General features: G+C 40.2%; 1 protein-coding gene across 1 annotated transcript in view; it reads right to left on the bottom strand.

The window, feature by feature from the left end:
* The window catches only part of MNAT1 (MNAT1, CDK activating kinase assembly factor), a 101,275-nt gene that overhangs the window by 54,808 nt on the left and 22,733 nt on the right, over window positions 1-23,734 (bottom strand). Inside the window, exons 5-7 of the mRNA XM_017807415.1 lie at window positions 19,805-19,908; window positions 15,532-15,672; window positions 10,104-10,229 (exon numbers count right to left, since the gene is read on the bottom strand). Coding sequence (XP_017662904.1) covers window positions 10,104-10,229; window positions 15,532-15,672; window positions 19,805-19,908 — 371 coding nt within the window. The remainder of the gene's footprint in view (window positions 1-10,103; window positions 10,230-15,531; window positions 15,673-19,804; window positions 19,909-23,734) is intronic.

Genomic DNA, 23,734 nt, shown 5'->3' with positions numbered 1-23,734 from the left:
CCTCCTGCTATGACCATCCCTTTGTCCTTCTCTTGGCTCTCCTTGCATGACCCTTGAAGTCTGGCAAGAATTTCAGAAAAGCCAGATGTAGGCTGTGCTTACCCAAAATTTGTCTGAAGGTGGCCCTGAGAATAAGCATGGAACACAACACAGGCACTTGGGAGATCTTTCATCTGTGCTGTGAGAACAACGTCCTCCACGCTGGAAAACAGACTCTGTTCATCGAGAAATGGAATAACCAGGAATAAAACCAGTCTGTGAGATAAGTCTGCACACACATGCCTGTCTTGCTCTCAAAGCAAGACAAACAGACACAGCCCAACCGGCCACTGACTCAGAGGAATCTGTGAAGATGTTATCCCAGCTCTGCCATTCCAGGTCACCAGCACTTCTCCAGGTAAACAACGGAGAAGATGAAGGAATGACACAGAACTGCTTTGATCAGCAGCAACAGAAGAAAGGATTAGAAGAAAACATGTAATGTTCTCACAAATGCAGGCAAATGGTAGGAATAAAAGAATCATGGCAAAAAGGTCACACACTTTTCTATGCACATATACAGATTTACTACTTTAGCTTCCCTAAATGGATTCAAATCCTTCATTGAACTTAGAACAATTCTTTAAATGTTCTTAATGCTCTCTTTAAAAGAATTTTCCTCTCTAAAAAGTCATCAGCTGATGAATGTCATTTCACATCTAGTCTGTAGAGTGGAGACAGTCTACCAACCATTTGCAGAAGAAATTAATGTTTTTATTGTTAAATGACAATTAAGGCATCTGAACTACTTTTTTTAATATCTAAATTCTAAAATATTTAGTTATGTGAAGTCCTCTTTAAAGAGTCATCTTCAGATAGTCATCTTCAAGTACATAATAACCTCCTACAAAAAAGCAAAGAACAACCTGCTCTTGGCACCTACCTAGGCAGAAAATGAACTTGCATCAGGTCAAGGAAACACACAGTTACTGAATTTCCCCCAAAATGTAAAAGCAAGGGCAGTAAGTGCTACCAGAGGCTGCCTGGGAGGATGCAAAGCCTCCATATCTCTGGAGGTCTTTAAGAACAGGTTAGACCAGTACCTGGCATGAAGTACCCCTGGCTCTGCCTCACAGCGGGGGGAAGGACCCCACGACCTCTCAAGACGCCCTCCCAGAACTATGATTATACAATTCCACAAGTATCCATTGTAATTTTGGCACCAATGCTTCTCACTTTGTTCATTTTGCTTCCGTGACTTAAAATTCCACACTCGCAGAGGAACTTTCCGCTCCCATTTTTTAATACCATCTCTACCAAGACACAAGGAGACTCCTTATACTCACACTTTTGGACAAGTTATTTCTTTTCTGTTTCACCCCAGCACTTCTTTCTGGAATGTTTACTTTTAAACAGTGCTTCGAGCAGCGCCATTTAACAACTTTTTGCATCAAAAGTGTGGTTCAATAACTTTGCACCGCTCATTTAGCACGAACTCTTAAGATTTAACATCTATGATGTTTGCAACTCTTGGCCAAAGTATAGCATCAAAAGAGCATGTATGCACTGAATTGTATCTTGTTAAAAAGAACAGCAGCACTGAAAAAAGTTATATTGGAACAATCTATAAATGTGTTTACATTATATGAATGATTTGCTGTTCCTTCACAAGGCATGTAGGAAGTCAGCACTTCTCAAATGTGTAAAGTATTTCCATGTGCTTAAAGCATGATCTTTCCAAAACAAACAATGATTGAGAAATTTTTTATTATTCTTTATTTCCCTGCCAGCTGTTTTGTTGGACTCTCCTCTCAGCCACCTTCTTTCTTTCAGTCAGATCTCTCCTTACTGCTCATAGTAACACCTACTCAAGCAATGGTATATTCAGAGCTATAAGACTCAGAAATAGGAGAATCTCAGGCTGATTTAAATGGCATTTTCCTTAGAACACTCTAAAAAGTGTCTTTGTGCTATTGTAGCTAGTGGCAGGTCTGGCTGTTGCTTGGGATGGAATTTGGGCGTCCTACACTAGGGCCTGAAGCCCAGTTCCTGATGCTCTATCCCAGTGCCTGCTCCCACACAAGCAAGGAAGCAGCTGACAACCTGGCTGAACCCCTCCAGCAGCCTTCTCCCTACAAGCCTTTTCATGGGACCAAAACACGCTGCGTGAACAGAGATGTACCTCTGCCAACAGATGGTAAAGAGCTGGGCAAGCAAGTAAGCTTTTGGGCAACTCCATAAACCAAACAGAACACTTTAAAACCCAAACAAACAACCAAAAAAAACTCAAAAAACCCCAAACCCCCAGAACAGTTCAATTCCAAAAAATTAACAGCTAAAGCTTAGACCTGCTCCACTGCTGGCTACAGCCACCCTAACAAGTACATCAGTTGTGCTGTTCACTCCTGTACAATTAACACTGTTGGCACTATTTCATTTACTAAATTCCAATCATTACAGCTGTGCAAACTTATGGGCCTGATTTGTATTTATACTAATATGTGTATATAAACATGTGCTGCTTTAGCCACGTAAAGGAGCCTTAAAGCAAATGAACAAATATTTATTTTAACAGAGCACAACCATAAAACAGAATCAGGTCAAGAAGTTCTGATTATGTCTGTCCACCAAACAGCTTAATTTCTGCTATGGCATCTTTCCTAAGGCATTCCAAACAGAAATCCTGCAGAGAGATATGAGGAGACATAGAACTGCATTTTCAAAATCCAGCCTCCTTTTCCAAGGCCATCACTGTGTAAATGAGGTGAGGGGAATAACAAACACTATCATTTACTTTCGTCCTTTTTTCTCCAGAAATACTTCTTACCTACATTAGGAAAAAAAAATTCATTAAGTCAACATAATGTGATGAATGTTTACATACTTTGATATAACAGTAATTATTTAGTAAGGCCAGAACCCAATTAATGTTTTGGATTTCAGTCCGTGGGCTGGAGTGCAAAGGAAGCGTTCCGATGACAGATCACTTAAATAAAGTTTATCTGGCATACACTTCAAAACCAGAGTTCAAAAACTTAAAGCACAGCTCTGCATGTATGTGCTTGACTCTTAACAAAACATCTTTCTTTAAACAGAGGGCTAGGGACTTAGTATGACAAACATATTTAGTATTGCTAATGATTCTCCAACGGAAGTTGCAATCATATTGTATATATAAACCTATGAGATTTAAGTGAGCAGTATGTGGATCACAGAGCTGTGGATCATTTTTTAAATCCAGCGTGTTAGTCCTAACCTGAATAATATCATCCAGCATTTTTGGTGTCCCTCAGTTCATATGTTTGAATTCTGTACCCACGTATTGTCAAAGACAGTGGAGATCCAGCAGCCAGAGTTTCTTTTTCCTTTTTTCTTTTCAGAAATAGTATCCTTCTCAGCAGATCAATGCAGCGCTCATTGTTAAAACAAGGCATTGTTATTGATGACAAAAATCCAAAGCTAAAGCAATACACAGTATATACTTTTATTAGGAATCAGGAAATGGTGCTTAGCAACTGCAGAATCCCACTTGTCACAGGGCAAGAATGCACAACCCCAACAATCTCCACTCCAGGGAAGCTGCCTGGCAGGAATGCTCGTTCCCTGAGCACCTTCATACAGAGACCTGCTGGAACACACTGTAACTGCCCTCTGCCTGGGACATCTGGCTTTCCTCTGCAAAGGGACTCAGCTTCATGGCACTGACAGCCAGCCCAGAGTGTCAGAGCACTGAGCTGGGACACAGCCACCACACACAGGCACCAAGACTGCGAGGGCAACGCAGCAGCCTCGTGGTACAGATCCACCTAATGGTCAGTGCCACTGGAAATTTTACCTTTACATGCATGCTCTCTAAACAAATACATCTATTCTGAAAGGATCAATACACCCAAACACACTAGTTCCTCTTGAAAGTAAGTGTTGTGATTTTGCTGTGATTCTAAACTACCAAGAGCTGTGAAAAGGAAAATATTCCACCCAGCTGTAAAAGAGAAATGTGTGCAGTGTGAGCCAAATGAAGATTAAAAACAAAACACCAATTAAACTCAAAATGGCATAGATCTCAAAGAAATCAATTCCATCTGAAGAGTTCCAGCCTGAAGACAGACCAGCTGAGCTAACAGTGAAGGAGGGTTTGATTGACTGATTTATTTTTTTAACTTGAGGCAAAAACTAAAAGCACTTAAAAAAAAAAAAGGAAACAAACCACCACAACCCACACACCAAAACACACTACACGAAAACCGACAAACCAACCAACCAAACCAGAGCAGCAAGAGTTAGCAAAGCAAGGCTGAAAGGCTGAAACAGTCCCTAGACACACAGACAGGGTGGCAAAGCCCCCGTGGGAGCTGCAGAAAAGTTGTAGTCTAAACCACAGTGTGACACGCACCTCACTTACCTCAGAGTACCTGGCATATGTCTAAGCAACTTTGAAGGAGCACAACTGATTAAAAAGATATTTTGACAGACTTTTTTTGCATTTGGAACAGGATTTTGGATAATTGCTCCATGAGCTATAAAAGAAACAGACTGAAAAACAGGAGCAGCCGCTCAGGAGTTGTTTGCACAGGAAGCAATATTGCAGGAGAAGGCAATAATAAAGAACAGTTAATTTGACCTGAGCTGATGAGGTCAATGTTTTAAAAGAAATAGCTCCACATAACATAAAATAAGAATATTATTTCCCATCAGAATAATACTGCAAGTGTAACGCTGCATGAAATCTATTCCCTGACACTTGTTATGTGCAGCTTAGTGGTAACACGCATTCCTGAGGTGTCCTAGACATCCTGTGTCTGACACAAATCCATTCCTCTGAAATACTGATTCTGTGACTGCTCCCTCCTGCAAGCTCTGGCTGCCCTAGACTGCACACTGCTCTCCCCAGCATTCAGCTGCTAATAAGCCAAAACTACAAGAACTGGAATAAATCCGGGCAACGTTCAGACCCACAAAGTTATATTTAACATCGTTGCTGTGATTTGGGCAAGGGAAGCAGTAGCTGGAGCAGATATTTCACTCTTAATTCGCTGCCATTCAGGGGTGCTGTTGACAGGAGATGGAGCCCGGCTCAGCGGAAGAGCCGCGAGGTTAGGAATTCAGTAGGGCTGGATCCTATTCCTTCTTCCTCCGCTGCTCTGCCGTTTAATCCTGGGCGAGAACATCCCCTCCGGGCATCTGGTTCCCCTCCCTCCCTGACACATCTATTCACACTGCAGATTCAGAGGGGCAGAGACCATCTTGGTAATGACGAAGCATGTACAGCACTCTTCACTAATATTTCTATTAATAAATATTCCCACTGCTATTAAGTAATAAAACAAAAACGACGGCAGAAAATGAAAGGTCAATGATGCGTTACATTAATTCTGAGGCATTCAGGGACAAAATGCAAAAAGGTAAACTCTCCCAAGTGGTAGCAGGCAAGAGGACACCTATGTTGTTTTCTTGAGTGTTTTGGCAATCCAGTTAGAGGTAATTGGGTTTTTAACTACGTGAGATTACTTCAAAAATACCATCACTAGAGGCGAAGTGTCCTGGGAGGCTGGGGGAAGGGAGAACAGGAACATTATACAACTGGAAGGAACAGAAAAGGGACAGCCTGAAACATGCTGGAGAGAGCATAAGCCTAAGGCACTCATTTTTTACAAATATGGAACTGGTTGGGCCACAGACTCAAAAGGTTCCATGTTCCCACACCAGTGAATTAAAGAGGAGTTAAATACGTCCACACTCCTATGCGTTTTTAACCACAACGGCAACGTAAAGCACAGATCTACAAGCACCAAAAGGTTCCTACAGTCCTGAAAATGCCAGAGACATAAGAAGAAAACTGAATTCCTGTAACAAAATTAATTCCTGTTGCACTTGCAAACTGCCATTTTGTGTGCAATACATATGAGCACTTCTTTTACACCTCAAAATGAGCTTCACATTAAAGCTACCTCCCAACCAGAAATGGTCACTCCATTCACCAAGAAACAGAGGAACGATTCTCTTGCCAGACTTAGATTTGTTTTGCACCCCCTGATAAGCCCTAGAAACATCATTCATTCCTAACAACCTTTGCTCTTTTTGACAGCTACTAAAATCTGAAGTACCAGAATTGACAGGAAATAGCATTTTTAGCACTACTGCAATGATTGCTACTTTTGTGGCTTTACACAGACTTGAGATTAAATAAGACTGGTTTAAATATTCAGATATGCTTAAAGTGTATTTCTTAATATGATGATCATGATAAGGAGAAAGCTCCAAAGCACCTCCATCCCCCCACTCACAGAGGTAAATCAAACTGATCGATTTGGAAGGTAAACTTGGTGCACAGAAGATAAAATTTACTGAAAAAGCTAAACAGCAGACTAGAGAGACAAACCCTGCTTCCACTTGAAAGGAGAAAAAAAGAAGGAATTTAACAAAAGGAAAAGTGAAGGAGACCCTGTCCACATGAACTAATTGTCTGTCTCGTGCTATAGGGGATGCTCTTGCTTAGCTTACAAGTGAAAGACATTCCCTCCTCCCCCTGCAAGCAGAGGAACTCACAGCACTAATATGACACCTTAAATGAGCCAACTTCCTTGAGCATTGCCCCGGAGACTAGAATGGACATGCCTCCTAATTCAGACACTGAGAAACATGTCCAATTAGCAGCCAGGCAGAAGAGCATCTCTGATCAAGGCCTTCCCAGGAAAAACACTCATGTTCAAGCTGGAAAAAAAAACAAACCCGTGGATTGCCACAACTGGCACACTTTTATAGCCTTTGTGTAAACACCAGCTTTGGATTAGCCAGCATCTCAGCTAGCTCTATCTGGATTCCTTTCTTTTGAAACAAAATTAAGGAAAACACCCACCAGAAAAGGTCAGTGACCAAACTACAAGGAAAAACTAAAAGCACAGGAGAAGAACGTACACAGTGATTCATTAAATGTGCGTTGCCGAAACTCTGACAGTGACACAAGGCTTTTCCCAGAAATATATCGAATGAGCAGAACTGTTGAGCCAAACAGAGCACTAAGCTCTGCCAGAAGAGGTTTAGGTTGGATATTAGGAAGAAATTTTTTACAGAGAGAGCAATCAGACATTGGAATGGGCTGCCCAGGGAGGTGGTGGATTCACCGTCCCTGGATGTTTTTAAGATGAGACTGGATGTGGCATCAGTGCCATGGTCTGGTAACCACGGCGGTGTCGGATCAAGGGTTGGACTTGATGATCTCAGAGGTCTTTTCCAATCCAGTAGATTTTATGATTCTATGATTAATTAGAACTATATTTCTTTAGAAATTCCCAGTACTCCCCTAGAGCTGCCCCTACCAATACAGGCAGTGTGAACCCCAATGGCTTAGAGAGGAGCAAAGCCAAAGCAACTATAAAGAGCACAAAAAAAGCTCCACCTACTCCACGTGTACACCTACACAAAACTAATGAACTGAGCATCTCGGGTTCTTAGAAAAACACTCAGTTTGGAAAATACACTTATCAATAAGGTGAGTATCCAGGTGTGGATTCACCTTACCCTGTCACCAGAATACACCATCAGGGATCATCAACCCCACCAAATCACGTGCAGTATTGCTTGTTACAAAACTAACTCTGCTCTGCACCCAGTAACTTGCGTTTGACTACAATAATTTTCCAAGACACACCCCAATCCTAATCTGAAAACATCAAGAATCAGAGATTTCACTGCATTCCAGACTCAGCTTTAAGAGTGAGGCCAATTAACCGGTGGAGCATTGTGAACTTTAGCTCTTACTCGTTCCTTCAGCTCCTATTTAGATCCAGTTTGTTTAACTGAGGTTACTGAATCTCGCTGCATTTATGGCTGCACTGCTCACATTTGGCATGTTCTGTGTGAAGGAGGTACTTACTGTAAATTGAGTCATAACTTAACCTTCTTCCAAACCAGAGGCAGATCACAGTAGAAAGCAGATCTTTCTGCCTTTGAATGGACTTTTGTCCATTTTGTGTTCTGATTTTTGCACTCAAAATGCAGTCAGCAGAACTCTCCAATTCGTGGCTCTTCCCAACACTGCATTCAGAAGGACAAGTCCTTTCCTATTTATTGCTGGGTTATTCACATACCCAAGGTCCACCCAGCACATGCTGTGATGAAGGGTCAAACTGCTTTACTTGCTTAGCTAAACTTCCAAATCCTCTTCACAATGCCTGTTATTTACCCTCCTATTTATAAGTTTGTATTTAGCCATATTAGAACACATTCACTCAAATGAGACCAGCTTGTCAAAGCAGCCCCTTAAACTGCCAATTTGCATATCATCCACAGCAATTCAACATCTGCTTCCAAGCACTGAGCTGTGTCCTAGCAGAACACCCACAGAACATTCTCATGCTGGGGAACCAACTACTTTAAAAATTACAATTAAGCCACTTAATACATTTATTGTCCAGAATCTCAATATTGTTATTATTGTGCAATATAATCTCTATATACTTCTAAAAATTAGTGTGATGTAATACCTAAATCAAGCCTCCTGTACAGAAAATATGCACACATTCACCTTTCTCAACAAAACCTCTAATTTTATCAGTATAAAACTTTTGTTTGATGCAATCCGTTTTCCATAAATAGTAGTCACCAACTTCAAATACTCCCATCCTTAACTTTATTGTTAAAAACATTAGTAGAAATAAATACAGTTAAATTGTTCGTTTTTAATTTAGGACTAAGCTCAATCAGGGTGAGGCATTTTTTTGTTTTCTGGGATTGAACAAATTAAATTAGTTATCTATTCACATTTTCTGAACATTGGTATAGTAACAATTACTTATCTGATGTATCCTCTATTATTCCAAATGCTAAGATTTAAATGTCGTGCTGCTAGAGATCTCTTCATCCAAGTCTTTAACCGTTCCCAGATGAAGTGTACTTAGGGCTGCAGACCTCAAAATGTCCACTACCATATACAGCATTTAATATTAATTTATAAATGCATTAGAAAATACTTCCACTGTCCTCATCATGTAACATAAGGTTATCTTCCTTTTCCCAGGAGAAAGGCCACAGCAAGAAGAAGTACAGGCACTCAATTGGAGTATTTTTAAACAGAACAACAAGCATTTTCTATCCACTGGCTTTCCTACACAAACAGAAAATATCTCACAAACCATATCAATCTCCCCCAGATTCTTAGACTTTAAAAGAAATTGGAAGAAGATCAATTTATAGAACAGGAAAACAAGAAAACAATCCACACAGCTTTGCAAAAGCTGGCACCACTTTTGGAAAAATGAGCTGCAAATGCTTCTACACTGCGAACACTTTGGCAGATAATGAACACAGTATAAATATTCCTGGCAAAAATAAATTGACTGCTGATAGGAAACTAATTTGATGCAAAGGTTTTTGCTTTGCTGCCTTGGGTATTGAGAAGGGTGGAGAGTGTTGGTTATTTTTAAGACATCGTTTACCATTATCAGTTCTAAAATACAAAGTCTAAAATATGCAGGGATTTAAAAGAATACAAAACAGAAGACCAGTAAGGTGCAGGGAAGATCAGTAAGTCATGCTCCCACCTCCAACTTTACATTTACACACAGAGGCTGTGTGTAAATGTACCAAGTTGTGGTACAGAACGGGAATGCTGACAGCGCTTCAGCTGCCACCGGAGCAGTGACACATTTGCAAAAGTACTTGTTGCTTCCTAGAGCCAAATAACAGTGAAAATCATGTCCTTAACCTTGGCATAATTATCTAGATTGTCACTTTCATACTCACAGATTGCTCCAGTGCTTGAGTAAATCTGAAAAGAGTGAAGCCTATTCTTGAACTTCCAAAATTTCAACTTCCAGAATTGGCACAGAAACAAGAAAAATAATTCAAAGACACCACGATTTTGCAGGGAGGGAGGTATAGCTTGTTTTTTGACAACTATGCAATGAAAATGTTTCATATATTTGTGATGAGTGGGTCGTCTCAGTATTCCAACTAGTGGAACAATGAAATTCTTCGATTAATTCCTAATTACTTATTTAATTGGAAGAGAATAGGGTATTTATTTAACATAATATGCAACTCAGGTTTAAATAACCTCTGAATTTCTTATGAGGAAACCCTTGGCCGTTTGAAAGGCGTTAAAAGAAGAAACAAGCAAGTCTTACCATTTTGATGCCAGTGGAAAACGTGACTGGTTTGACAGGTTTGGGTTTTTCCAGTTGCATTTCTAGCTGAGTAGATCTGTCCTTATGCTGAGCTAAAAGCAGTGAAGCAGGGAGATCAGAGCTCTCCTGTAAACATACGAGGAACAAATTTGAATGCTAAAGCAAAACAAATATTAATCAACACTACATATTCTTCAAAACTGCAAGCTGTGTCTGCAAGGCCATCACCAGGAGAGCAGCGTAATGCCAAGAATCCTTTAAGAAACAGTTCGCAGAAAAAGATCATTTTCAGTAATAAGAAAAAGCTGCAGCAACCCCATAAATCAGAGCAACCTGCAAACAACCATTTTTATAGAATCCACATTAAAGACAATATAACAGGCTCCTTATTCCAAGTGGCCAATGCAACTATATTTATTAAAATAAAAAAAAAGAATTAGAACTTAATCAGAGAAGGAATAATACCAAGTAGTATAACTTGGATCAGATGTTTATCTAAGACACATTCTTTCTACCAATGAACTCAGACCAGTTTGAAATTGTTTCCCATTAGATTTCACCTGAGGCCGTTTGGAAATGATCCTTGCTCTGCTCTGCACAATGGCACTATTGTAAGTGCAACCAACAGCATATTTATTTTCTCCTCCAGCAACTTATTTTTAGGGAAGCCAGCCAATTTTTTTTAAAAAAAATATATATATATATAAAGTAGTAAAATGAATAGTTAAGCAAATGAACTACTTAAACTCTCAGGACAAAATGATTATTAACATACATATATGTAACTGCATTCCTGAGAGGGTCAGGAAATTATTGGCTAAGTAATTTTCTAAGAGGCTAATGCAACTATCCACACACACAGAGAAATCCTTGAGAATTCCTGGCTAGAACTGCCATAAAGTTGAGAGCAGGGAAGAAGTTCAGATGGATTCTTCCTGAACTGCTCTAGTGCAGTGTTTTATTCCTAAGGCCCTCAAACACCACATACACTTCTGTTTCAAAAACCAAGTAAACACTGAACTATAAAACCATATTTGTTACTCACAAAACTTCATTAACTGGACTGTGATTTTTTTACTTAGTTCAAGGCAAGAAGTTGGATGTTTTTAATGCCATGACATGCTTTGCTGTTTTCATGGTACCCAAGAAAAATCTTCAGAAGTGATCACGAAGAACAGTCACATTATACACTGACTTTTCACATCACTTACCAGTCCTTTTTCCTCTCTATTTTTTGTTACACTCCCTTTATCTAACAAGCAGATTGCAAGTTAAAAGTAGAAAAACCTCACATGGCAAAATCTGCTCAGAATTACAAATAGAACAACTAACACACATGATCCTACTCACATTTCTGTGATTAACTGGGAGGAGGAGAGGGAAGATGCTAAAAACCTAAACTGCAGTAAGTGACAGTAAGAGACATCTAATTTCTACAGAACTTGAAGAAAACCTGGACCACAAATGCAACAGTTTACAGTCTGCTTCTTCCAAGAGTTGTACATCTCTAAACACCACACAGCAGCATATGCTGCCAGAGGTTAAGGATGCTGAATTCTTTTAATCATTAGATCTAACATGTTAGGGGAGAAGGGAAGAGTGGGAAGAGATCTCTGGTTCATTTTGTCCCCTCATATTCCTCAAACACTCACTGCATTTCTAACAAAATAACTCAAGGAAGCCAATTTCGCACCAACTTCTCAAGAGTTCTCACAATGCCCAGTAACCAGATTACACAACTGTGGGAAACCCACACCGTGCCAGCAAGGCACCACATCCTGATTGTTTGTCCTTCTGAGTGCACACAGAGCCCTTCTGTTAACTATTAACACACGTGAAAGTTCCAATGCTCTGAGCGTTTACCCACAGCAGCAATTTTCTGTATGGGAAAACAAACTGCTGGTTGCAGGCAACAATGGCTGAAAGATCACTCTCAAAACCCACAAGGTTCTGGTAAAAGTGTGGATATGATGTCTTTAAGGCACCTTGCTCTTTGCTTGGCTCCAAGCTATGCCACAGCCCAGGGAAAACCTGCCTCTCTGCCATGTGCTGCAATCTCATTTTGCTCGTGGCTGGGAAGTGTCCTCTTGAAGAAGAGAGTGCAAGTCCCACAACACACAAGACATCTAAGAGCAGATGGAGAATCCTCTGTATATATGTGAGAGAGTTTATACAGCAAATAAAGAAAATGCCTTCAATCTTCCAATAACATATAAAATGCATTTGAGATTACAAGTCTAAATTACGACAAAGTGCTGTGCTTTTAAAGTGAGAGGTTTTATTGTAAAAGACGTCACTTAAAGTGAAGATTCTATAGCATCTAATTTAGTACTGGAGAGCAAGACAAGTACAGGACCAAACTGCTCTTCCAGTGGCCTGCAAAACTCGAGCCTCCACAATGCCTTGGTCACCTCTCCACCAAGTGACACCAGCTTTCCCCTCCCTGTTCCCAACCAAGGATGGGTTCATGGAGCCTTGGCCCCAGGTCCAGTCCTTTCTGCAAGAGCTGCTGCACTCCCCAGGCTGGTCAAAAACCAGAGCCTGCTGCTCAACACTTTAAATACCAAACATTTCTGTGCCTTTTTCCCTGCCTCTGGACTACCTAAATTACAGGCTCTTTGAAAATGGCACAGCATTCTCAAGCACTTTTGCAAACAACTGAGACCTTTACTCCATACAAAACCACCACAAATAACACATATAATGACTTGGACCACCAAGATGATTAGAGGGAAGGAGCATCTCTCCTACGAGAAAAGGTTGAGAGAATGGGGATAGTTCAGCCTGGAAAAGAGAAGGCTTTGTGGTGACCTAATTGCAGCCTCACAGTACCTGAAGGGAGCCCACAAGAAAGATGAAGACTATTTACAAGGGCCCAGAGTGACAAGACAGGGAAAATGGCTTTAAACTGAGAGAAAGTAGGTTTAGATTAGATATTGGAATAAATTCTTTACTGTGAGGATGGTAAAACACTGGCACAGGTTGCCCACAGAAGCTGTGGATGCCTCATCCCTGAAAGTGTTCAAGGTCAGGTTGGAGGGAGCTCTGAGCAATCTGGGATAGTGGAATGTTCCCTGCCCATGGCAGGGGGGGTTGGAACGAGATGGTCTTTAAGGACCCTTCCAATACAAGCACTTCCATGATTCTATGAGATTCACAGCTTCTTAGGATTTTAGCACCAAAGGAGGAAGAGGAAAGACCCAATATCTCAACCTGCACCACACACAAAAAATTTGTCTTAAATTTTCTCTTGCTGTCCAGTGGCAAGGACAATCCTGGAAAAAAATTCCCAAGACCCAGGAGATCTGGGCTGTAGGTTGCCCACACCAGGTGATCTATCCAAAAGAGAAGATTCAAAATCAACGGGTGAAATGTCAACTTCCCACCTTCCTCTGCACTCACAATCCTGCTGAGTCAGTGCTTTTGCCACTGGTATCTCTGTAGCCAGAAATTAATCTTTGTTGGTTTAGCAAAGAACCAGCGACCTTAGATACAAGATTATTTTTTTACACCTGATTCTTTACACTATTAATGCTCATGCTTGGCTTTTGCTGCATTTCTTAATTAAGTTTTACTCATGATCAGCTTCATTTTCAGATTGGCAGCACAGCATTAGAGGGACTTCAGAGACCATAGGAAATGTTTATTTGTTTAACAACCACTGGTTTTCCAGAGACTTTATAAGTCATTATACAAACACTTCAGTGCTGGTTTTATAAAGCTTTAGTATTACAAAACAAGTTTTGGCTCAAATTTAAGTTGACAGTGCCCCTTCAGAAACAGACACACAAGTTGAAACTGCTCAGTTTCCTTTCTCAGCCTTTAAAAATCACCTTTATGTTGTTTTTAGAATATTAAGATATGTTTTAATAGCAATACATATGCAATCACAGTTAAAACTACCTATTTTAGTCATGTTTTAAGGATTATTTATAACCATTCTTTCTGAAAGCCATCTGGTGAAGGTTTCCAGTAAAACCTACTACTGTGTTAAAGAAAATAATAATAAAATAACCAAACACACATCACCACTGGTCTCTAGTTAGTTAAGAGTGTCTTTTAGAACAGGATTTAAGTAAGTCAGAAACCAGTTCAGAACCATATTCTGAGAAATTAAATTCAAATTCATAGTGGAGTTTTTATTAATTGATCCACTATTCCTAATTGTGTGAACTGTAAGCCCATTTACCTTTAAAGTGAAAATAGATTGCTAGATGCAAAGTTACAGACTTTGGGAATTTTCAAAAACCTTTCTGCTCATCTCTGGTTTTGTCTACCAAAAATGAAACACCAGCTCCTTTCAGGAAAACCAATGACAGGTTGCCAGAACCCCTGGCTTGGAAAAAGGCAACTCTTCAAGAGGCCCTAAAACTTCTAAATTACACTTCTATCCTCTCTCCTCATGTCAGTGCCTTCTGCACTGGCTCAGAGAGGAACTCTGCTTTTTCAGGAAAAGTAGAAAAGCATCTGTATCTTCAGTATAAACTGAGAATACAAAGCAGGAATTAACACTTTATTAGTGTGAGATGCATTGAAACAAGACAGAAATTCTGATTTATCTGATTTAAACATACCAAACAGCTTTAAACCACACTGAATAGCTGAACACGTGTGTGCATGAATACATACTTCTTTTTTCTGCATTCCTTCAAGGAAATGTGTTACTACACACAGAGACTGTCCTCACAAGCGTTAGAGGACATGATTCTCTATGTGTGCACACATACTTGCACTGAAAATACTGCTTAAATAACACATTTATCGAGCTTCTCTGTGGCCACACTTCATTGCATTTTAGATGCAGAATCGGTAGTATTAACAGAGTTTAGTATTACAGAGTACTAACAGAGTTTCCAGGAGTAGCTTGAGTTTTTCTCCATTTGTCTGTACACCCCTCAAATGAACTCAAGCTTCGTTCACTTCAAAAGGAGCAACTCATACATGAGAAGCTGGAGTAAGAGAACACGACACACTCAAGGCAAGAATCTTTTCCTTTTAGTAGTTTTTGAATACGAAGAGACCACTTATCATTTAGGTGCCCTGACCCATAAAGGGCTGACCAATGCTCAAATAACTCCTGAGGTTACTGCCCCCTGCTCTCCATCTCCATCTCTTTATGGCTGAGCTCATAAAGTAGCTCCTAATGACCATTTTGCTTCAACACACCAGACTATCAACCAGTATTCAGAACTGCTTAACAAGTCAACAGTGGGAGAGTCCAACTGAGCTTACAAATCCCAGATGCACTGTTCATCCAGCCCTTAGCTTAACAAAACCAGAGTTGTTTGCAACGTTGAAAGGAATAACACAAAACATGCAAGACAGAGAAACAGGGGCAGTTGGTAAATGGTGGGGAATTAACACATGATAGAGATGAATGTCAATGTACTGCTACTGAGCGTTCAAAGCCCCTGGTTTTGTTACTCACAAGATCATCCAGGAGTGCCTGTTTATTCTTCCTTTTTATCATCTGCTGTAGCTGTTCTTCCTTCTGTATGAACAGTCTCCTTTGTTCGCTTTCCTGTCGCTCTACCTCCAGAGCCTCCTCCAGCTCTTCCTGCTCCCGTGTCTGAAAGGGAAATCAGAAATGGGCTCACGGCAAGTCCAGAGCTCCACTGCCTGCCAAAGGACCCAGGGCAGGCCACGCAAGAGGAAGGCAGCCAAATTCTACCTTTTAAAGTAAAATTTTAGGTAGAATTTTAAGATGATTACGGCTGATTATTCTACCTCCTCTTATTGTCCAGTGTGGAGTTAAGATTTTTAACTTGCTGCTCTCTGCAGTCTGGATCCAACTCTTTAAAAGTTAGAGAATGACAACGGCATTTCCTTATATCTTCACCCTAAAAGGAACCCTTCTTTATTCCCACACATCTTACAACCCAAGTGATATAAATAGAGTGATCAAAAATATAATCCCACAATACTGTTCCTGATCGTCCCCTCCATCAGCTGCATCTTCTGTGCAAAGCACACTCTGTGCTTATCAGTGGTGCAGAAGAAAAGTAAGAAATTACAAATAGGTGAATATTAATAGAGAAGCCTGCAAGTTAAAACATTTAAGCATGAACTGTAAAAAATGTCACAGTCTCAGAAAATTAGGAATTTTTCCTATAACCTGGATTGCAGCCATGTGACATGAGACGAAACAAAAGATTATTAGTAAAAAATTACTAGTTTTTGTTACAGATCTGTTTCTTGACAAGTCTTTTTTAACCTGTAAACTATTAAGTTATCTGTATTTGAAAATCACAGTGAAATTAAAAACCAGAAGAGGGCTCAGTGACAGGGGAAAACAAAAAGGATTTTATAAAGAAGAGGGAATCAAAAGAACATCAGTTTTGTTGCAAGAAGGTAAAAACATATAGGAAACACTTTCCAAAACTTCCCATCCAAAAAGACTAAAGCAAAGGGAGATGCAGTAAAAACACCAAGATAATTAAAATTTTATAAAACTTAAATGGACAATTTATTGATGGAAGCAGTTTCAGGAAAAGATCATTGCAGTCAAGAGCTCAGTAAAGTTTGTTCCAATCATAAAGTTCTCTCATAAAGCACAGCAATCTGATATTGGCCACAGTATGCTGAAAAACATCCCTTTACCAGGCAGATCAAGCCAATGGGTCCCAGCAAGGCCCAGTATCTCCTGGATGCAAGAGCTGACAGATCTCATCACCTGCCACCGAGCCAACAGGAGCTGCTTCCTTTCCATTATGAGCAGTGACACTGGTAAAACACTGGTCACCAACCAGTGACCATCTGGAACTGGGTTCTCTTTGCACTGAATGAAAGGAAAAAACCAAAGCAAGAAAATCCCCAAGTTGCAAACTGAGGTTGTTTCTGAGAATTAAGGGATTTAGTTTGTTCAGTCAACAGAACTGAAGAGTTCAGGGATGTCTTTAAGACATTCCAAGGCTCTTCCACGTTTATGTTTAAAGACTGCCTGGGATTTGCACTGAAACAGAAGAAAACTTGTAGGGAAGTGGTGACAGACCCAGACTGAAGAATCAGCCCAGAAAAATTATAGTCAGAAATAAGTAAACTGATATACAAATCTAAACCAGACCACACCACAGGAAAATGGAAGAATTAACACGTCAGATCAAATTCTTTCTGAAAGGAAGACCAAGCAGAACAGTAAAACAGAAGAGAGACGAGTTCAATAGGCAGCAAGGGTTGTGTCCAGCCTAAAGATAATCCAAACACAGTCCTGATATCTGAAGAAAAAGATGACAGTGAAGCCTGGAGTAAACTCAAGAAGACAAGTGGAAGAAGTAAATAAAAAGTGTAATAATGTTTCATCACATTCAGGAAAGGACAATCAAGAAAACATGCACATTCACATCACAGAACTTAGACAAAACTATTCAAGACTACTCAAAGCAGCAAGTGAAATTAAATATCTAGTGACAAAGTAGGAAGCAACAGGTTACCCTGTGACTGGAGAACTGCAGGTATTTAAGGAAGAAGGCATGTTTGGGAAAGCTATAGTTCATTCCAAGTGCAAGACTTTTTAAAAATAACTAGTGCACATAAATATCTCTCTATAAAAATCAATTTATAGTGACAAGAACTTAGACAGTTCTTCACATTTTTCTCTTCCTAACCTATCTACTTAAAGTTTTTCCTTGCATGGTCCTGCATCAAACTTACACATCTAATAGATAGGTTAGTACAAAAGTAGCAAAGTCATTAGGAACTGGCTACAAAGATGACAAATATGGTCTGTACTGACAGGAGAACAAACAGTTATTCAAATCCTGAGGTGACTTATTCAGTAACTTAATATTTTGGTTTGCAAGAATGACAAGCTCACAAAGACAAAAGTAGCAAAAGTGAGATCAAAATAATTTAAAAGGCCACAGATTTGGGGACATTAATTTGCAAGTTAGAAACCAAGGAGGATGCACTGCTTGACAACTACTGACTGTGAACCTTCCTCATGACAGTGCTACAAGAGCACAGTTTTAGGATCATGTCAATGTATTGCCAATAGAGGTGGAAAACAGGCGTTTCTTTACAAGAGGCATTAAGATCTCAGCTGCAATACTGCATTCAACTCTGGTCCCTTCTGCTTACCAAACACAAATTCAAACTGGAACAGGCAAAGGGTAAGAAAAACACCATGAGAGACAGAAAGTATCTATATTCCTCAGAAGCAAGCTAGTACAATGGATAGAAAAATTTACATCAGTCCAAGAATGAAGGGACAATGAGTGGCCAGGAGAGGTTTAGGAAAAAAATATTTGGACACCTTTTACCAGGTATGGAGCTAGGACATTCCAAAACCTGCCAAGAAGAGCTAGAGAGGGAAAGCAACCCTTCAGCTTTTGGGAGAGGGTTAAATTTATGGGCAATATCATGCAGTTTTTGTAATAGCCGCTGTGTCAAGTCTATTATTATGTTTCGATTGTCGAAAAAGAAATGTTGAATGTTTCAAACGATGAAAAAGAATAAAAGAGAAATGTCTCCAGATCTCCAGTGAGTCTGGATTCACACAGGCTTGCCCAGCTGCCACCAGCCAGCCTCCAGCACAGCAGGACTGCACGGTACAGAACACAGGAGGCCCTGGGGGGCTTGGTGGGCACAGGGTGTTATGGTGCTGCTAGACAGGGTCACACAGCTCCTGCACGGGCTGTCTGAGAGTCACCTCCACGAGGGGAAGGTGGGCTGCAGGCAAAGCACACTGCTAACAGAGTGACCCCCGAGGTTGCAGCTACATTGTAAAATAAGATGTGAAGCCAAAGCTTTGGCAGGTCTCTTCAAGCTCTGAAGCATAGGATATTGCACAGTGTCAGAGACAGGATAACAGATCAGAGATGGACCCCTAGGGAAATTTCCTTGCCTTTAAAAGGAAGAGGTTCAAACAAACATTTTTCAGATTCCAATCTCCTCCTGTGAAATCCTAGAGCTAAAGAAATCACTCAGAGTTTTGCCACAGACTTCAGGGGAGTGAGGATTTCACCCCTACTGATTTGAAAGCAAGTCCTTAGTGCAACTGTAATATAAACACAAAACCTCGTTATGTCACACTCTGGGCAGACATTTTGCTTCAAGAACCGATAACAGTGTGTATTTTTATACTGAAAAAATATTTAGCAGATTAAACTTGTCTTACAGGAATAAATGCTTGCAAGTTTATTTTAAAGAGCCAAAAGATATCTGAGCCATATTTTAATGAATGAATCTTCAACGAACCATGTGTTTTGCATACAGATCATAATATACAATATTCCTGACGTTACTGTTATCAGCTCTTGAACAAGAGTTCTAATGTTTGTTTCAACATCTTTCATTCTGAATTTTGCATAAACCAGACCTGTGCTTTCCCTCAGTTTTATAACTCTCTCCTGGGAGCTTCCTAATGTCTGCGTCTGGATTCCTTTTTTCCGTCGGATGAGAAAGGAACGATTGTCCTGGTATAGGAATGAACTTCATCTCTCCTGGATATTGTCCAACGACACTGCCAGCACACATGCAGTGGTGATGTATTAGACACAGGCTTTACTGCCTTTCCCTCCTTTCAAGCTCTTCCCAAAGTGAAGCATAACTACATTTCAGCTATCAAACTAAATACTGAAATAGAAAGAGAAACCTGCAGAGTGCTTTTAGCTTTGTTTTTAAGACACCACAGAAAGTACTTCACAAATCCTTTAATTCTTCAACTAATGAATAAAAATTGCAGAGGAGAAAAGTTAACTAACCAGTTTTAACTTATTCTTCTGAATGACTTCTTTGTTATCCTTTTGGTACAGCTCCATTTTCTTTTTGGTGTTCTCCAAGTCCACATTGTTGGTCAAGTTAAACACTACATAAAGACAGAAAGCAAAAGTATTTAGGTCAGCATGCATGACTATGACAAAGAAATACTACTCTTATGTTCTCTATCCCTTCTAGCACCAGACATAAACATTGCAGTAACAGAATTTACTTAAACGTGCTCGGTAAAGACAGACACAATCTGCTAAGTCACTGCAAACTTCAAGAGAAGCCAGCAGAGCTCCTTTAGGTTTACACATCTGTAGGAGAATAAAATCTGAGTCTTGCATCCTCTTTTGTGATACTGATCATGTTATTCAATAACATTGACCTTTTCAGGTAGCAGTTAGCTAAGAACACAGTGATTCCTGTAAAATTAAATTACACCAAACACATACATATTAAGACAAAGTTCGAAATTAAGTCATTCTATTTCATAAAATTATCTAATGCACAAAGACTAGTCAGAGATTCTTTGAATTTTCAGGTACATACAAAAAATTCACATTGCTTGATAACTTAAAAGGCACCAATGTACAATTATCTTTATTAGGAGGAATCTACAGATGCTTCCAGATTAATAGGTTAACTGACATTCTTTTGATGTCTCCCAATGGTGACAGAGTATATCTCATGTCATCATGAGCAAGGGGGGTTGGCCAGCAAGTTCCACAGTTTAGCACAACATTCCCAATTATCTACACATGGCACAGAAGATATCTCAAGAAATTGAACAGTGTCTATAATCTACAGCTTGAAAGATGCAGATGGTTTGGATGATTAGTAATTTGATACAATTCCTGAGCCTTTCACCTCTAGGTCACTGGTTCAGTTGAGGGTCAAGTGAATTCCAACTGAGAGCCACTATCACTGGGAAGTTGCTTGGTGATCACCATCCAGAGTGGATGCTGGGCTCATGCCCATGGCCTTAGAGCTACTGAACACTCACAACACACAGCACTCAAAGCCTCCAAGAGCTTTGTCAAGAGCGGCGAAGAAATTTGCACTGCTGTTGATAAATCCTTCACAAGCAAACAACCGCGTAGTGACTGCGCTCAGTCAGACCCTGAGGAAGGGAAGGAGGTTCTTGTGAACGCACCAGCGCAGGACTTGGAAGATTTTAGTCCAGTTCTCTCTTCCTAGGCTTTCAGGCAACCAGGGCCAAATGATCCCTGGGCACTTGTACCACTGCCAAGTCATTTGTACCAGTAAGGCTGCTAGAGAGGAACAGAAGGAAGCAGCATGAAGTCTGTTGTTACTCATCAGGATAGCTCACATCTCAGTTTGGGAAAGATTATATCCCTTCTTTCATCCTCTCCATAGCTAACATGGTAGAAATGTGCATTAGGAGGGTTCTAGGTAAACCAAACCATGAACGGCCTCGACTGGCAAACCAGCTGAGAGCAGCAAAGGAAACATCAAGAATTCAAAGCCAGGGAATAAATGGGGACAGGGGGAAAAAGCAAGGAAATGCTCCAGTTGTAGGATACAGCTCAGTTCTATAAACCCAGCTGTACAGCCAAAAGGGGTACCCCTGCTCTTAGGTGCCTCCTCCCAGGCACAGGCTTCATTCTTTCCCCTGTTCTGACTCCAGAACACCCCTGGATGCTTTGCAGTGTCAACAGAAACAAAGGGGTCAGGCAAGAGCCAAAGATGGTACCACAGAAGTAATAAAAGTGTACAGATGGGAATAGGAATATTCTCTTTCCAGAAGTACTGGAGCACCACATCATTTTACAGTTATCAAAAGTATTCCGTTTGCCCTAACAGCAACAAAAAGGGCTCAGCAAGATACAGCTGAAGGAATTCCTAACCTTAAGCAAAAAAATCCCTAAAACGCTGTATCTATTTCCCTCCTCTTTTTCAAATAATAAACAGCATCAAGAGGACTGACATTTCAATTCAGCCTGGCTCATAAATCAGCTAAACTCCCCCAACCCCACCCCAGCATCTTCACTTCAGAAGGAAAATCTGAGATGGAGGCTGAGTTTGTGGTTCAAGAATTTCAGAATCAACACCTGAGTTCAATTTTTGAACTTTGCTACTGTTCCAGATCACTAAGCCTCTATACCACTGGCAAGAAACAGGAAAAGGAGAATAAAGCTTCCTTTCTCCTATATATCACCTGCTGTATCTCCATACTATAGCTAAATGCAGCACTTATCCCTGTGGTCTTGATCTCATCTCAAGTGGAACCTCTGGGCACTGCCATAACCCAAACAAGCCATTCAAAGTCCAGCTCCTTGGTTTTTAGAAGCAAGTTACCCATTCCAAATGTTTGAGGTTTTTTTTTTTATCTCCAAAAGGCATAACATTTTCCTATTTCATATCATGACAAACATACACTTTCAGGTTGTAGCAACCTCTCCTTAGTAAAACACATTACTTCAGTCTAAATTTTTTGTATTTTAATGGAGATTTGCCCTCCAAATTTCCAGCCTACAGTTCCCAATTGGTGAGCACTTTTAATATTTGAGTATTAGGGCAGAGAAGAATTGTCATGTGAAAATGCTGGCATACAATCAGCCCAGGGTTCAGCAATGACAGCAGCTGCACGGGAATGTCAGCACTTCCTACAACTTAAATCCACACACCAGCTCTCTAAACTCTTCAATGACGACACAAGAAAGAAATAGCATATGAGACATGCTGTGCTAGCAGGATGCCCAGATGCCACCTTCAGGTGCAAGAGGAGGAGCAAGATGAGATGTCAAATTGCCTTTAGGCTCCTGAACATCTTGAGTATTTCTCTAAAAATAAATCCAGCAATAAGTTGATGATCCCTGTTTTGCAACTATTGCTGCTTGAAACATTCAGGCTTTGGTTTTTTACCCCTTTCTCAGTTATCTTTAATAGGTTCAACCAGTCACAATTCAGTCTGCAAAACCAAAAGCTTAAGACTTAAAACTCATACAAGGAGAGCAGGCAAGTTTTAAACATGTGCAAATGCCTACTTACAAAAGTGAGTGCATTTTCCAGTATTTATTGAGTATTTTGGTATCTGATAGGAAGTAACATTTCCATGTAAGGAATCTATTTCTTCATCAGTGTTTGAGAAATCTTCAGCAGCCACCTGCACAGCCACCTGAAAAGCCCATTGCTCTGCTCACAGCAAGGTGAAAGACTTTATTTCCCCTTCTGTTTTTCTGCTGTGGTTGGAACCAAACCACAGATACAACCCTCCCAACAGGCAGATCTGCTCATACCCGTTCTGCTCTGTCCATCTGATTCTGCTCTGTCACTCAAGGATATTGTAGGACATCAGCAATCAGGAAGATTCAAACTTCCAGCATCTTCAAAGGCCAGAGAAGATTTGTCCCAGTGAACACTGATGTACAGTGATTGATGAGGAACATTATCTTGGTCCTAAGCATCTGCTCCTCAACACTAGTTTGCCCACATTTCAAGAGTGAAAATACTGAAGAGGTACATTTTGTTGAAACAGTTGTAAAAAAGAGTGTAAAAACCCAATTTTTGAAACAGTGTAAACAAGTGTAAAAAAAAAAAAAGTAGAACAGTGAAAAGTGTAGCAGTGAAACCTGGATGTCTCTACATCAACATCAGTGTCAACAGCTGCCCTTTACTACAGGACAAAGGCATCTTCCCTCCTACAATGGGTACTCAGCAGCAAAGCAAACTCTGCCCTTTGACACTGCGTGGTTACCAGAGGCCAACCAGCCACCAAAACATCCTTCAACATATTTTCTAATAAATTTTTCATGAGCTTCAAATGTCTTTTCATCAATATTCACAGAATACAAGTTCTTGCCATTGTACCCTTGCAATTACAGTCGACAAGTCTATTTTGCAAGGGGCACTAGGTTACAAGAAAATAATTAAGAGATTATTTATTTCTTTCTTTCTCTTGTCACCTC

The sequence above is a fragment of the Lepidothrix coronata genome, unplaced genomic scaffold (assembly GCF_001604755.1).
Source record: "Lepidothrix coronata isolate B3197 unplaced genomic scaffold, Lepidothrix_coronata-1.0 Scaffold19, whole genome shotgun sequence".
Classification (NCBI taxonomy): Eukaryota; Metazoa; Chordata; class Aves; order Passeriformes; family Pipridae; genus Lepidothrix; species Lepidothrix coronata.
Note: the sequence above shows the minus strand (reverse complement) of the source record. Positions and strands in the feature narration are given on the sequence as shown.